The 15,243-nt window shown below is 42.5% G+C and overlaps 1 protein-coding gene across 1 annotated transcript in view; it reads left to right on the forward strand.

Annotated features, from left to right (window-relative positions):
* The window catches only part of clip1b (CAP-GLY domain containing linker protein 1b), a 33,925-nt gene extending 20,864 nt beyond the window's left edge, over positions 1-13,061 (forward strand). The window contains exons 15-22 of the mRNA XM_083929326.1: positions 1,474-1,580; positions 6,597-6,642; positions 7,035-7,078; positions 10,658-10,736; positions 10,825-10,990; positions 11,082-11,134; positions 11,950-12,068; positions 12,195-13,061. Coding sequence (XP_083785452.1) covers positions 1,474-1,580; positions 6,597-6,642; positions 7,035-7,078; positions 10,658-10,736; positions 10,825-10,990; positions 11,082-11,134; positions 11,950-12,068; positions 12,195-12,429 — 849 coding nt within the window. The 3' untranslated portion in view covers positions 12,430-13,061. The remainder of the gene's footprint in view (positions 1-1,473; positions 1,581-6,596; positions 6,643-7,034; positions 7,079-10,657; positions 10,737-10,824; positions 10,991-11,081; positions 11,135-11,949; positions 12,069-12,194) is intronic.
* The last annotated feature ends 2,182 nt before the right edge of the window (positions 13,062-15,243 follow it).

Below are 15,243 nucleotides of genomic sequence, written 5' to 3' on the forward strand. Positions count from 1 at the left end.
GATGAGAGCTGATGGTTTATTGATGTTCCGCTTGTTTTAGCGCATGTGATGCTGTAGAGAGAGCGTGACATAGAACGACGCTGCTGTTGTTAAGCAGGTGAACAGAGGTTGACATCCAGCAGCGGTTCAGCTGTGAAGGTATGGACATAGCCGCTCTGCATCAGGGTTACTCCAGTAACATCTACTCGCCTCACTACCAGGTAGAGTGGTCTGTTTTGGTTTTTAGCTCTTTGGCACGGGATTCAAACCTGATCCGTGCAGCAGATACAAAGGCATTTAACCGTCAGTGTACCGCAGGAAGACTTGCTGTAATTGTGTCTTTAATCAGCTTTTGTTAATTATGTTTTTCTTGATGTAAGATAGTGACCAGAGCAGATATAACCTGTGTGTAATCTGCATGTTTGAGTTTATTTATGTTTGTTTACATGCGTGTGTGAGAGACTAGATCTCACTTTGGAGGTGTAGATTAATATCAAGATGCTTAAAAAGTCCGAACCTCACATGCAAACGCATCCAAAACACAGTTGAAGACACACTTGACGACGTGTTAATGTGCAAACACAAACACGCTGCAGACTCTTTTACACTTTTTTAAAATTTGATCAGATGTGTCACCAACTGCAGAGAGAGATGCATTGATTTCAACGTCGTACTTGTTAATTAATTATTGACTATTGCTATTTTTAAGCTGCGCGGATCGCAGCGCCGCACGTGCGGATTTGATGATTTATGAGATTCCAGACGTCTGATTCGGATCAGAAACTTTGCATGAGGTGAAGTCGGAGGCAGTGACGTCTCCCGGGGCTTTTATTTTTAGTTTCACGTGGATTGAGCCCGTTCTTCTCTCTGCTGACTCATCATGGATATATTAAGGCGTTGTGTATTTTAGGAATTAACTGCAGTTTCACTCTTAATGACCCAGAATATCTCCTGTGTGCCTGCAGCTTTTCCTCTGATGGGACAGTTGATATGATGCTGACTATGTGTTCATGGTGTGTACTAGAGGAATGATGTATTGATGATCGATTAGTGGGTCAGTGGAGAGTTTGTCGTCTACTTTTATAAGTAGTGTAGCTTTTTTTGTACAGTATAGAGATGAGAAAAAGATGTTAAACAGGTCTCCGTCTCTGTCATTCATCTTGTCATCCAGATGTTTTCAAAGAGTGATTGTTTACCTTTATTAAAGTACGTAATCTTTTGCTGAAGTAGAGTTTGTGGACAGTTCTTTTATGCGATTTATGAACTTTGGTTTACTGTGTGTTAAACGTGAGCCCAGTTTATTCTCCAGTGGTCATTTAATCTGACACAGCACAATTAAAAAAGGTCAGTGTGACAACTGTTTAGATGTGAATGTATTATTAAGATAAGCAAAAGCCTCCTGTAATGTTCTTTATTGTTGTAACGCGGTTTGTAACATGGTATGCATGCTTGTTTTCTGACCCTGTGTCCTTCTCTGCGTCTGTTCCTCTTCAGCTCGACGCTTTAAAACAGCAGAACTCCAAATACCAGGAGGAGCTCAGTGTGTCGAAGGAGCGGAGCAGCTCAGAAAGCCAGCGGATCGGAGTCCTCTGCAAGGAAATGTGAGTACTAACGATAACTAATGTGTTTCTTCCTGCCCCCAGAGGTGACCCCGGCCAGCCAGTTCATTAGACTGGTGCGGTGAAATGTGTCCGTCGGGTCTGAACTGATGATTAAAAACCCAGCCTGCATTTTCAGTTGAGCACAAAGAGAGGACTGTGCAAACGTGGCTCGATTTAATCACATTTAGACACTTAAATAAACATGTAAAAACGACATTATCGCTGAAATGTCAAATGTGCTATTAAAGTATCTCCATCTGTAGCTCTCCAGAGAGGTGCTCCCACTTGTAAATACTCTATAAAGTGTTGTGTAAAGCCCATAATGGGTGCTATTATGTGATTATGGATATGATGCCGGAGTACAACGCACACCAACTCGTAACCACAGTATGAATAAAGCCTCCTGGGTAAAACTGCTTCCATTGAAAACACCACAATCATTGTTTAGAGTTTTGAGACTTTTGTGATTTACTTTTCCTTCCTCGTTCATTTCTGTTGAAAATCAAGTCGAGGATTCTTGAAACCGTCTTAAGTTGTTTCAAGTTCATCGATTTCAAGCTACATTATATTATTATGTGGTAACCAGTGTAGATACTCGAGGTTTAACACTTTCGATTTTTGATGCTCTTGTGTGCATCCAAAGAAAACAACATAACACACAGCATCCATTACCCGTGCAGCTAAAGACACAGGCTAACGTTAGCTTACCGGTAGCCTAGAGCTGCACTTTTTGAGACACCAACCCGAAGTCTCAAGATGGGTTTTGATTAGATTTTATTCAATCTTCGTTCCTGCCCTCACCTATGGTCATGAAAGCTGGGTCACGACCATAGGTGAAAGAATGAGGTCACGGGGCAGGAGGGGGGCTGGAGTCTCCCTTAGAGATGGGGGGGGGGGGGGGTAAATTCACGTTAAACACAAAGGGAAAATCTCCTTTACCCACATGCTGTTTCCTTTCTGAGCTTTGCCTCCACGCTGTTAGCACGTCACACGCTTCACTCATCTGATTGGTTGATTTGGCCCGTGTGTTGGTGACAGACAGATGGTTTATCCAATCAGAAACCAGTATTTTCACCCCTTCCCAAAAGATCTTTAAACCAGAGTTCAGACGGATCTGCTGAGCAAATGAGACTCCATCCATCTGGAGGAGTCGGGTTAGTGAATCCGGCTGAAGACCCAGTGGTACGGCCCTTTGAGACGTCTGATGAGAGCAAAACATGATAAGGCAAAATTTATTACCGACTACTTTCATAGCTTTCCACTGTGTTGGCATAGCAACAAACTCATTAAAAATGTCATTACTAGCAGAGCTTTGACTGATCGTTCATCTGAAACAGGTTCTGATGCAGGTTAAAAAATACTCCGCCTTTAAACAGCATTTTTTCACTTTGTTGTATTTGGGTCGACCTCCAGGCTGATGTCTATTTATAACCTCTGTGTGTGTGTGTGTATGTGTGTGTGTGTGTGTGTGTGTGTGTGTGTGTGAGTCTTTACGTCATACTGCCACACCTCCCCTGACGTCAGAGCTCCAGTTTGATGTAATTGGCTGAATTATAGTCATCAATCTGTAGCGTCCTGAAGCAGGAGCAGCAGATGGAGATGTCAACAAATATCTTTAGTCACAGTGAAACAAAAGCCGCCTCATCCTCCATCAGAAGCGTCGGCTTTTGTACGAACGCCTAATTAAAAACCCGGGTTCCTTCCCTCCATCCTGTCTCATCTCCACAATGTGCTCCTCCATCCTTCCTCCCTCTGCTGCTGTTATGTAATCGCTTCGTCTCTCCTCCTAGGACCGCCTGGCTCCGACATGGCGGCTCTTCTCACTATGACATCATGAGAGAGAGCGTGTGTGTGTGTGTGTGTGTGTGGAATCAATGTGGCTTTTGTGGCGTCTGAGAGAGCAGCTGTGAGCACCACAGCTCACACAGCTTGTTTTTGGCGCTTCTTTGGGTCAAATCCTGGTCGGTTTGTCCGTTAAAACCTTCCGTTAATCAAAACATATCTCCTGTTCACTTAAGGTTCTGTGTGTTTATCATTTTGTTTTGTAACGTGACTTAAAAAACGAGACCTTCCCGACTTTCTCGATTGCCCGTGGGTGAAATTCCAGCAATGCTTTACTGTCAATTTGATTTTAACTTCAATTTAAACATTTTTTTCACGGCTATAGTAAGACTCTCGGGTCCGTGTAGAAAGCAAAAGAAGAGCAACGCACCGGCTGAAATCCAATCTCTGAACCCTTCTGCTCTCCTCTTCAGCTTTTAATGAGCTTTTTATAATTTATCTCCACACACCTTTATTTGCAGACATCTGTTTATAGAGACGTCTGCTCTTCAGCTGCTGAACTTCATTCTCATCTCATCTCATCTCATCTTCATCCGCTTATCCGGGGTCGGGTCTCGGGGGCAGCAGCTTTAGCAGGGGACCCCAAACTTCCCTTTCCCGGGCCACATTAACCAGCTCTAACTGGGGGATCCTGAGGCGTTCCCAGGCCAGTGTGGAGATCTAATCTCTCCACCTGGTCCTGGGTCTTCCCCGAGGCCTCCTCCCAGCTGGACGTGCCTGGAACACCTCCCTAGGGAGGCGCCCAGGGTTCATCCTTACCAGATGATCCTGAACCACCTCAACTGGCTCCTTTCAACACAAAGGAGCAGCGGCTCTACTCCGAGTTCCTCACGGATGCTGAACTTCTCCCCCTCTCTCTAAGGGAGACTCCAGACCCCCTCCTGAGGAAACACATTTCACACGCTTGGACCTGCGACCTGGTTCTTTTGGTCATGACCCAGCTTTCATGACCACAGGTGAGGGTAGGAACCAGGACTGAGCGGTTAACTCCATTCTCATGTCTCAAATTGGACCGTAAACAATTAAAACGTCGCTCAGAGGAGAAAGTCTTGGTCCAGGTTTCAGTGGAAATCCCAAAACATTCGCTGTTAACCTCAGAGGCTAAACCATATATAGATATTTAAATATATTCGTGACGCATGAAGGAATTTCCCAAGTAAAATGGGAGAAGCTGCTGTTGTTTCTGTTTACACTCGGACAGAGCATACAGTTATGTTTCATTCACACAGTATATGTAATAAACCATATTTTTTATTGTGCTGTTTCCCTTTAACTCCTTCTTGTTGTGTTACAGTGAAGTGGATGTTTTAGAGGCACGGCCGATGTAATTATTCAGCAGGCAGCCAAACATTTCACCCAGCTGGTGCTCAGACGAAGCTATTAGTCACACATTGCTTCTTCCTCTGACACAAATCCTAAGAGTGACCCACATGAAGCTAATTTCAATTCCTCACAGCAAATCATTCGGTTCCAGCATCCAAAAATATCCACATTCATGAATTCACAGAAACAACGCGGTCTGTGACGTCGTCTCTGCGTCTCAATTCGACCGTACGCTGAAGGTATGTTTCACTCGTGCATGTGAGCGTAGTGTATCACTACTGTATCTGTGTAGCACTGCAGAGTGAATAAACCGCTGCAGGCTTTACAGATGTCAAATCCTTTAAGATGTTTAAAATAGGACGATGTAGTAGACCGCATAAGCAGCAGATATACGCCAACAGATGGCTTTGAGTGCGTGGATTATGTCAGTGTCAATGCAAGATAGATAGAAAGTCTTTACTACGGATTACAAATAAAAGAAGACTATACAAAGACACATACGACATAAAAAAACACCATTTTGATTTTAAAACACGTACAGACTCCTGTTCCAGTGTCTCCAAAGACCTGATTTCGTATCACTGTGTGTAACTGGTGAGAAGTTCAGCATCCGTGAGGAACTCGGAGTAGAGCCGCTGCTCCTTTGCGTTGAAAGGAGCCAGTTGAGGTGGTTCAGGATCATCTGGTAAGGATGAACCCTGGGCGCCTCCCTAGGGAGGTGTTCCAGGCACGTCCAGCTGGGAGGAGGCCTCGGGGAAGACCCAGGACCAGGTGGAGAGATTAGATCTCCACACTGGCCTGGGAACGCCTCAGGATCCCCCAGTTAGAGCTGGTTAATGTGGCCCGGGAAAGGGAAGTTTGGGGTCCCCTGCTGGAGCTGCTGCCCCCGAGACCCGACCCCGGATAAGAGGCTGAAGATGAGATGAAATGAGATGCATACTGTAACAGACAATAACACAGTCGCCCAGTGTAAAATGTCGGTGTTGTACCTTTCACAGACACGATAAATATTCATGTTTTTGAACCGCTGCTCGTCACGTACGACGCTAGAGTCTCCAGGATCGCAGTTTTCAACACGCAGGGCTTAAAGCTCTCAGGCACCAGGTCTGATATCAGGCAAAGAGCAACTTTAACTTCATATAAAACACTTTTCCTTGACAAACACTGACTGACACTTTTATACGCTTATATACAAAGTGGCTTTTGCTGTATTTCTAAAGGTAGATGTGTTTGTACACATTGACACACTTATTTTTATTGAGTAAAAGGTCAAACCTTTACTATTGATGAAAAATTAATTGATTGTTTAGTTTGTAAAATGTCCAAAAATATCCTTCAATCCCAATTTCAATCCAAGGTGACGTCTTCAAACGTCATCTTTTGTCTTCAAACGTCTTCTTTCGTCTCATCAACCTTCAAACATCCAAAGATATTCACTGTATGATGACGTGAAACAGACAAAAGCATCTTTATATTTGTTTTAAAACAGCAAAATTAAGTGTTTTTTTCTTTTTTGCTTCCAAAATTAGTTGTTTTCTCATGAACGGTTTATAAATAAACACGTTAATCTCAGCAGATCTAAGTGGAGCCATAAAAGCTTGTGAGTGACTTTCTCTTTTCAGGCTCGAGTTTATCTTTACAGCTTATAATCAAATCTGAAATAAACACGTTTAATGACATTTTTGCACCTGAAATCAAAGCAGGGGAAACATTAACTTCATTTGTGGGTGCATCATGCCAGTGTGTGTGTGTGTTTGTGTGTATGTTTGGGTGCTTGTTTACCAGATTTATCAGATTTAACCGACTCTTTTTTAAGTTTCTCACCTCTTCTTTCTTCCTCTTCCCTCTCAGTGAGGAGCTGAAGCTGGCTTCCCAGAAGTCCCAGCATCTTGAGGAGGTAAGGACCTTTCAAAAATGTATTATTACGTAATCGTAATTGTTAAGTCAGAAACGGTGAATTGATTTATTGGTTCTGGCACAGCGAGGATTTACTTCCTGCTGTGACCGAAAATCTTAAAGCTCAGACGGGTTTAGCTTCTATTTAAATGCCTCACCCTGTGTGTGTGTGTGTGTGTGTGTGTATCTGTGTGTGTTGTGTGTGTGTGTGTGTGTGTGTGTGTGTGTGTGTGTGTGTGTGTGTGTGTGTGTGTGTGTGTGTGTGTGTGTGTGTGTGTGTGTGTGTGTGTGTGTGTGTGTGTGTGTGTGTGTGTGTGTGTGTGTGTGTGTGTGTGTGTGTGTGTGTGTGTGTGTGTGTGTGTGCGCGTCTGTGTGTGTGTGTGTGTGTTTCAGCACAATGAGGACCGTAACAGTCAACAGTCAGACATGAAGACCAGGTAAGAAACATGTTCCTTATACGTCTGTACTCCTTATTTTTCTCATGTTCAGACTCTTTAACGCACTGTGACGTTCTCTGGCTTTGATTTTAATCGTAAAGTCACTTTTAGTTGAAACCTAAAAGTGTTAAACTGGTGTTTTTTAAAATATTGTTGTGGGATTTTATTGATAATCACAGATCTGTGTTCATTGAGAGTCAGTTAATAGTTAGTTAACTGATTAAACACTAATTGAATCCCTGTTTAGCACTAACAAACAGCATATACACCGTTAATAAATGATTATAACACACTATAATGTTACAGATTTAAGGATATATTTGTGTATATACTTGTGTGTTTATCAATGCATCCCTCAATCATCTATAACTACGTGTTTGCATTATACTTTCAGTCATTTATCTGCTGATTCGTTTCTCGATTTAATGTTTGTAGATATGTAATTTGTTGTTTTCAGTGGTGGAAGAAGGGTTTAATTTGAATTTACTGAAATAAAAAGTGGAAAATATAAAAGTATCTTTCCAACAACAACAAAATGCCCTTAAAGTATCAAAAGAAATAAGTGTTAATGAGGCATAATTGCCCCTGTTAATGTTATATTATTGGATCAGCGTTCATCTGTAAATAGGTAAGTAACTATATCTGTTATTTCAATGCAGTGCAGTAAAATAAAGTACAATATTTGTCTCTGAAATGTCGTGGGGCGGAAGTAAAAGACTGAAATAGAAAGTACAAGTGCAGACGACACTACAGTTTATCCCTGACGGACTTTTCTACGTTTTAAACATCTATTCGTTGCGTCTGTTTGGTCTGATTTTAATCCCTCACTAAGTCTGGAAGCAGAAGAAAGTTTGTGTTGTCTCACCTCCGCAATCAGAGGATTAGAACGCCGAGTCGAGAGCGAACGTTAGATGAAGTAGCGATGCAGGTCGTATCTGACGTGAGATCAGAGCGGCGACGTGAAGGAGAAGGGACGCGGCGAGCAGGTGACGGCTCCGCGGTGTCGGGCCGGAGGGAGAGGAAGAGGTGACGCGCGACAATTAGAGCAGAAATAATAGATCTGGAGGGTGAGTGAGTGAGTGTTCACGGGAGATGTGATTCAGTGAAACGACCTGCTGCACGTCCAGTTTGATTTCTCAGGGATGCAGAAGCGTTTGTCAGCCGGGCGTCAGCGATCGGATACAAGAGACTTTCAAGATTCAAGATTCAAGACTCAAGGAGCTTCAACAGTTTCAATACAAAGATGGGAAAGGGTCAGAGTAACAATAATAAACATAAAATATTTTAAACAATTAACTAAATGGCAGGTGGTTCAAAATCTACAGTGACCGCTCACTTTTCACGTGAAGGGAGGTGAAGACACGGACTATATACACATGAAGGGAGGGAAGACACGGACTATATACACATGAAGGGAGGGGAAGACTCGGACTATATACACATGAAGGGAGGGGAAGACACGGACTATATACACATGAAGGGAGGGGAAGACTCGGACTATATACACATGAAGGGAGGGAAGACACGGACTATATACACATGAAGGGAGGGGAAGACTCGGACTATATACACATGAAGGGAGGGGAAGACACGGACTATATACACATGAAGGGAGGGGAAGACACGGACTATATACACATGAAGGGAGGGGAAGACACAGACTTTATACACATGAAGGGAGGTGAAGACACAGACTATATACACATGAAGGGAGGTGAAGACACGGACTTTATACACATGAAGGGAGGGGAAGACACAGACTTTATACACATGAAGGGAGGTGAAGACACAGACTTTATACACATGAAGGGAGGGGAAGACACGGACTATATACACATGAAGGAGGGGAAGACACGGACTTTATACACATGAAGGGAGGGGAAGACACGGACTTTATACACATGAGGGAGGTGAAGACACAGACTTTATACACATGAAGGGAGGTGAAGACACGGACTTTATACACATGAAGGGAGGTGAAGACACGGACTTTATACACATGAAGGGAGGGGAAGACAGGCGGAAACAATCAAGGATCAGGGGAGGACGTCAGACCGGTGACACAAGAGGAAGGACAAGTGACCTGGAACGAGAGGAGAGTTACCTTTCAAAATAAAACAGGAAATTCACAAGGCGGTAAAACCCAGAGACAGGACAGACCTCACCGCGGCGTGACATCCAGAAGTTTCATAAAATCCCCATTTAAAGAGTTTTAAGCCTGGAAATCCAAACTACGAGATAAACCATGACCATTGAACATTTGATTTGACAAAAGAAGAGGAAAAAAAGGCACAAGACTGCAAACACAGGGTTGTCTTTAGTGGAGTAGGTCTCCGATAAAATGTTTTTTTTCCTTAAAACATGTAGATATAATCCAGACTTCCACAGGAGCGTAAACCATCGCTTCACCATCTCGTAGCTCGTTAGAAGTCTTCATTTGATGGTTGAGACATTATGGCTGATAATCAAAAGTCCTGATGCAGAAAATAAATGTGATTTTTAACTTCTGGAACTTCACTGTTGAGCTCTTTTATTCCACTGAGCTTGAATCTTTGGCTTCTCGATGCTTTTTTACTAAATTGATGTAAAATCCAGCATCATTTTTGCATTAAAATTGTAGTCGTGCTAGAACCAGGCTCCTGTTTTACAGAGTAAACTAAATATAACACGCCGTATTTGCACGCATTTATATTAAAGGTAAAGGAGTTTTTTGACCACTAGTAGTGCTACGGAGCCAGTCCTGATTCTGACACCGCGAACGCTGTTAACGATTACGCAAAATAACATGTGCCAGTAAGCAGGGGAAGTGAAGAAGACGAGCTCACAAACATGTGAAACCATAAACTAAACTTGGGAACGGTGTTAAAAATATAGACACTGTAGAGACGACGGGTGACTGATGAGAGATGGAAACTCCTCCAGCAACAACGCAGAATTTAGAAAAATTAAACTGGTTTTGAAGATATTGATGGGGAAGGAAATGCATTAAACTCTGCGTACCACATAGTTTATCTTTAAATCAGCAAATAACACGTTATTGTCAAACTGGCCCTCGTGCAGAAAATGTTAAATATGTCCTCAAATTTCCTTCATCACGTTCTCAAGAAAACAAAAGTACTTGAAACACTTTCTTGGTAAATAGAAGAGACGATAGACATCACTCCTATCTGTCCACTTAAAGTGAAACTCTGGTGTAAAATCATCTTTTTAGGCAAATTGAGTTATTAAAAAAGCCATTGAGACAATTTTTCGTGTAACAACTATTAATGTAGATTTCCAGGTAGTTGCTAACAACCTGCTAACACTGATAAGCTCGGGCGGCGATTTGGACGCATTCAAACGTCTTTTTTAACCAGTAATGCTGCTCAAAATAACCCCAAACGTCTGCAGCAGCATGAGAAGAGTCCCTTGTTTTAAAGACGTGAAGCAGGAGACAGTTAGCGTAGCTTAGCATGAAGACTGAGAACAGGGGGAAACAGCTAGCATGGCTCTGTTCAAAGGTAACAGAGCATTTGGGTTCAGCGACGATGACCTCAGTCAGTGTGTTGGTTCTCTCTAAATCTCTCCATTCTTCTGCAGAGAAACAGAAAACTTCCAGAAATCCACTGGAGCCTTAATCTCAGACAAAGACCGGGAGCTGGAAACTCTGAGGAATGAGGTACTCGCGCACGGATCTCACATCGTCTCTTTTCAAACTTGTCTTCTGAGCCGTTTAAAGGACTCGTCCGTTTGCTCCGTCACTGCAGATCGCCGTGCTACGAGGAGAGAACGCCGTGGCCAAGACGCTGCAGTCGGCCGTGGAGACGTTGGAACGAGACAAGTCTCAGCTGCAGAGCCGCGTTCACAGTCTAGAGCAAAGACTCATGGGAACGCCGGCGTCAGACGGAGAAGACAGGGAAGTTCAAGCTTCAGGTGAGAAGATGACGAGCGTTCACACGAGTGTTTTCCTGCAACGGATGTTTTTTTTATATTTACGTCAACCTGTTTTCTGATTCTCCCGCAGGCGACGCAGCTCTGGAGCAGCTGAGGGAAGAGAAGGAGTTCGCTGAGGGGCAGGTAGGACTTTACCGATCATGTTCAGAGTTCAGAGAGCTTTATCGTGCCGCGAGGGGAAATCTGACTTACATGAAGAAATCACAACATACAAGAGGACACGGGACGCCAGTCACAACAGTTAAGAGTCAGACTATTGGAGCGGTAGCAGTGAAAGTGCAGTCAGGATTCAGTGCAGGTTGATTCTTTTAATGACCACACAGCCAGGATGGTGGAGTTAGTTATCAGTAAAGCTCGGTACAGGTTCCAACATGACATGGTAAATGGACTTGTACTTATAAAGCGCCTTTCTAGTCTTCTTACCACTCAAGGTGCTTTCACAGTGTTTGTCACATTCACCCGTTCACACAGACATTCACACTGATGGCAGTGGACATCTACAGACCATCTAATCTAACCAATGGAGCGTTTGGACCAGGTAATCTTATTTTGAAAGGGTGTTACATCAGACTGAACAGACTGATATCTCCACCTAGAGGGGAAAAGAGCAAATTCCTCCAAGAGTGTGTGGTCAGAGCTGGCTGAGATCGACCGTGTCTCCGTAACAGTTGCCTCTCATCGATCTTTGTTACGGAAAGCTGCTGCGTGCCGGGGATTTTACCGGCTACCTTAACAATGTCGGACAAGTTGTTTTTGTTTTGCGCTGTGAGGTTCCCGCACTCAATAAAAGATTCATTTAAAAAAAGCCAACAGTGTCAGCATTGAAAGTATTCAGTCTACGCAGAAGGTAAAGTCTCTGCGTTTGTGTTCAGGTCATGGTTCAGTTTCTCATCTGTGCCCACCTGAACCTGATCACTGTCCCGCTTCGTCTCCGTCAGATCAACTTCCTGAACAGCGTGATTGTGGACCTGCAGAGGAAGAACGAGGAGCTGAAGATCAAACTGAAGAAGCTCGCTCTGGCCGAGTTCAACGGCAACGGCAACGACGGGACGGACGGGTAAGAAACACAGATGAGAACCGGGCGTTCGCCTCTGAGCTTTTCAGATGCTTTTATAAATGCAGACGTGTTCGACGACTATATAAGTTCGTTGTTTCACCTCCAACTCTCTCTTCTCCGTCCCAGGTTTGTCGAAGGTTCGTCAAAGCGGGAAAAGAAGGCGACTCCGCGTCTGTTCTGCGACATCTGCGACTGCTTCGACCTCCACGACACAGAGGACTGCCCCACTCAGGCCCAGAGCCCCGACTCGGTGCCGCACACCACCTACCACGGCAACCCGGCCACCGAGAGGCCGTACTGCGACATCTGCGAGGCCTTCGGACACGCCACGGACTCCTGCAACGACGACCAGACCTTCTAGGAGCTCCAGAGGCCTGCGTTTGGGATCCCTCTCCTCTCCTTCTTAAACACTACTCACCTCTTTCTCTCCTGCGATCTAAAGTCCCCTCATATTTCCCCATATTGTATTTTTATACTGTATTTATGCATATCACTGGTCGCCGCCGTCCGGGTCTGAGTCCTTTCCTCCGCAGCTCGTTTCTCTAAAATAATGCACAAACACTCGTCCAAATATGCTACTTTGGTGCAATATTGATGTTTGTAACACAAAGGAATCCGTCCTCTGCACTCGTCGTTTTCTATCGTTTTGCATTTAAGTTTGTTTCTAATTTTGTATTTTTTGGGGGCTTTAATTGTTATTTAGCCGAAAATGATGCAACTTAATTAAGCACAGTTCAAACTGAAGGGAAAATGAAGCACATTCCTGTCTCCTGTGTCATAAAACTCAACTTTTTTTACACTTTCTTTTATGTTTTTAAGCAAATTTTACAAAATAAAACAACCTACGACAGAGTTTTGGGGTCAAACCGTAAGATTTTAATAAATAAGAAAGAGAAAAGTCCAAAAACCATCACAGCAGCAAAACAATATTTAATTAAATTAACTTTAATACAAAGTAAACGTAGAAATGAAAGTAACTATTATTGTTCAGTTCTTCTTTTCCAGGATTTTGAGACAAATTCTCATTTTTGTTTTACGTCAGAATATTTCAGGTTTAGTCGAATCATTTTATGGTAAATCTGCTTTTTTCTAACTATTTATTCTTTTATTCTTTATTTTATTTTAATAATAAATTAGAATTTATTCTTGAACTATGACGACTTTTGTCACGTTCAAAATATTATGACTAACGCTTAAAAAAATTACATCTTTATTCTCTAAATATTACTTTATTTTGAGAATATTACAATTTAAATTTGTCAAATATTATGAATTTATTCTTGAATATTGTGACTTTATTTTGAAAGTATTACAACTTTATTTTGGAAATGTTCCAACTTTAATTTGTCAAATATTTTGATTTTATTCTGAAAATATTTCGACTTTATTCCTGAAATATTTCAGCTATTACAACGACTTTATTTTGGAAATATTATGAATTTATTCTTGAAATATTATGACTTTATTTTGGAAATGTTTCAATAATATATATATATATAATTTGTTAAATATTTCGACTTTATTCTGAAAATATTTCGACTTTATTACTGAGATATTACAACAACTTTAATTTGGAACTATTACGACTTTAATTTGTCAAATACTATGAATTTGTTCTTGAAATATTGTGACTTTATTTTGAAAGTATTACAACTTTATTTTTGAAATATTACAATTTAAATTTGTCAAATATTGTGACTTTATTTTGGAAATATTTCCATTTTATTCTGGAAATATTACGACTTTAATTTGTCAAATATTTTGATTTTATTCTGAAAATATCTCAACTTTATTCCTGAAATATTACAGCTATTACAACGACTTTAATAATTTGATTGATATTTGATATTAATCAAATATTATGACTTTAATTTGAAAATATTACAGTTTTAATCTTGAAACATTCCGACTTTATTCTCTAAATATTACCTTTAATCCTCAACAGATTCTGACCTTTAAGTATTTCACCTTTATTCTGATAACAAACTTAAATCTGTGGTGACTTTAATGCTCTGTCGTAGAAAAACAGTCGTAACGAACCTGAACGTTGAAACCAGTAAAACTCTGTGAGTGAGTGAAGTTCAGTCGTGACCTCGGAGCTTTCTCTTTATTCCAGAGCTTTCAGCTGCATCTCACTGTCCTCTGCACTCAAACACCCTGAGATTAACCGTCTGCTGCTGAGGAGGAGGAGGAGGAGGATGAGATGCAAGTGAAGACTGCAGCAGAAGCTCAGTAAGTGGAACTCAAAGTAACGTTCAGGGCGCACTCCCACTGTGCCTCCGTCCCGTGCCCCGGGCTTTAGGGTCCTTGTCCCCCCCTCCAGGCCCGTTTGGACTCACACTACCTGGGCCTCGGAGAATGCTTCTTGCTGCCTATACGTCATCACGCCGTAACACGTCACACGCATTGATGACGTCATGGCGATGCGTGGCTTTGTTTCCAGATCTTTCCGTAGACCTCGGAGTTTTTGTGCGTCTTGTCGACTGTTTTTGAATCTTTTCATCGACCAAATCTGCAGTAAACACTCCACCTCCGCATCACACCAACGTGAACCTTTCACCGCCATTGTTTGAAATGTCCGCGCATGGTCCCTCCTTCTTTTTTCTACGTCCCAACAGGCGCACAGGAAATGACCTCAGAACCGCCGTAGGCCTCGTGCTCGTACACGTGCGCACGCTGGTGCTCGTACATGTGCAAACGTGCTTTACTAAAGCCCACCTCTCCCAAACGGGCCGTGGACGGCAAGCGTGCTGCTCCTAGACGTGGTACGGTTGCACTCACACTGGTCAAAGGAACCAGACTTTAGCCGTGAAACGTGCTGGGGCACGGTACGGAGGCACAGTGGGAGTGCGCCCTCAGTTTAGTTCATTTGTTTTTCACTATGAAGTAACTTTAAAACATTTGGACGTCCTTTTACGTCACAATCTTAAACTTCATCAGGAGTTCCCAAGAGTTTTAGGCGTTAAAGTTTAAAGATTAACGGTTTAAACGTCCTCTACGCTCAGAAAGCTCCAGAGCGGCGACTGAATGGACCTCGAGACGAGATTGTTTAGTTTGGTCTCAACATTCTGGTGTTTTTACGTCACGTCAAGGTTTAAAATCCTCGACTGACGCCACTGAACGTCACGGAGGGTTCATAGTTAATGAAGAAGTCACATGTTGTTATTTATTGATC

Source organism: Echiichthys vipera (assembly GCF_963691815.1).
Source record: "Echiichthys vipera genome assembly, chromosome: 16".
NCBI classification, from domain to species: Eukaryota; Metazoa; Chordata; class Actinopteri; order Perciformes; family Trachinidae; genus Echiichthys; species Echiichthys vipera.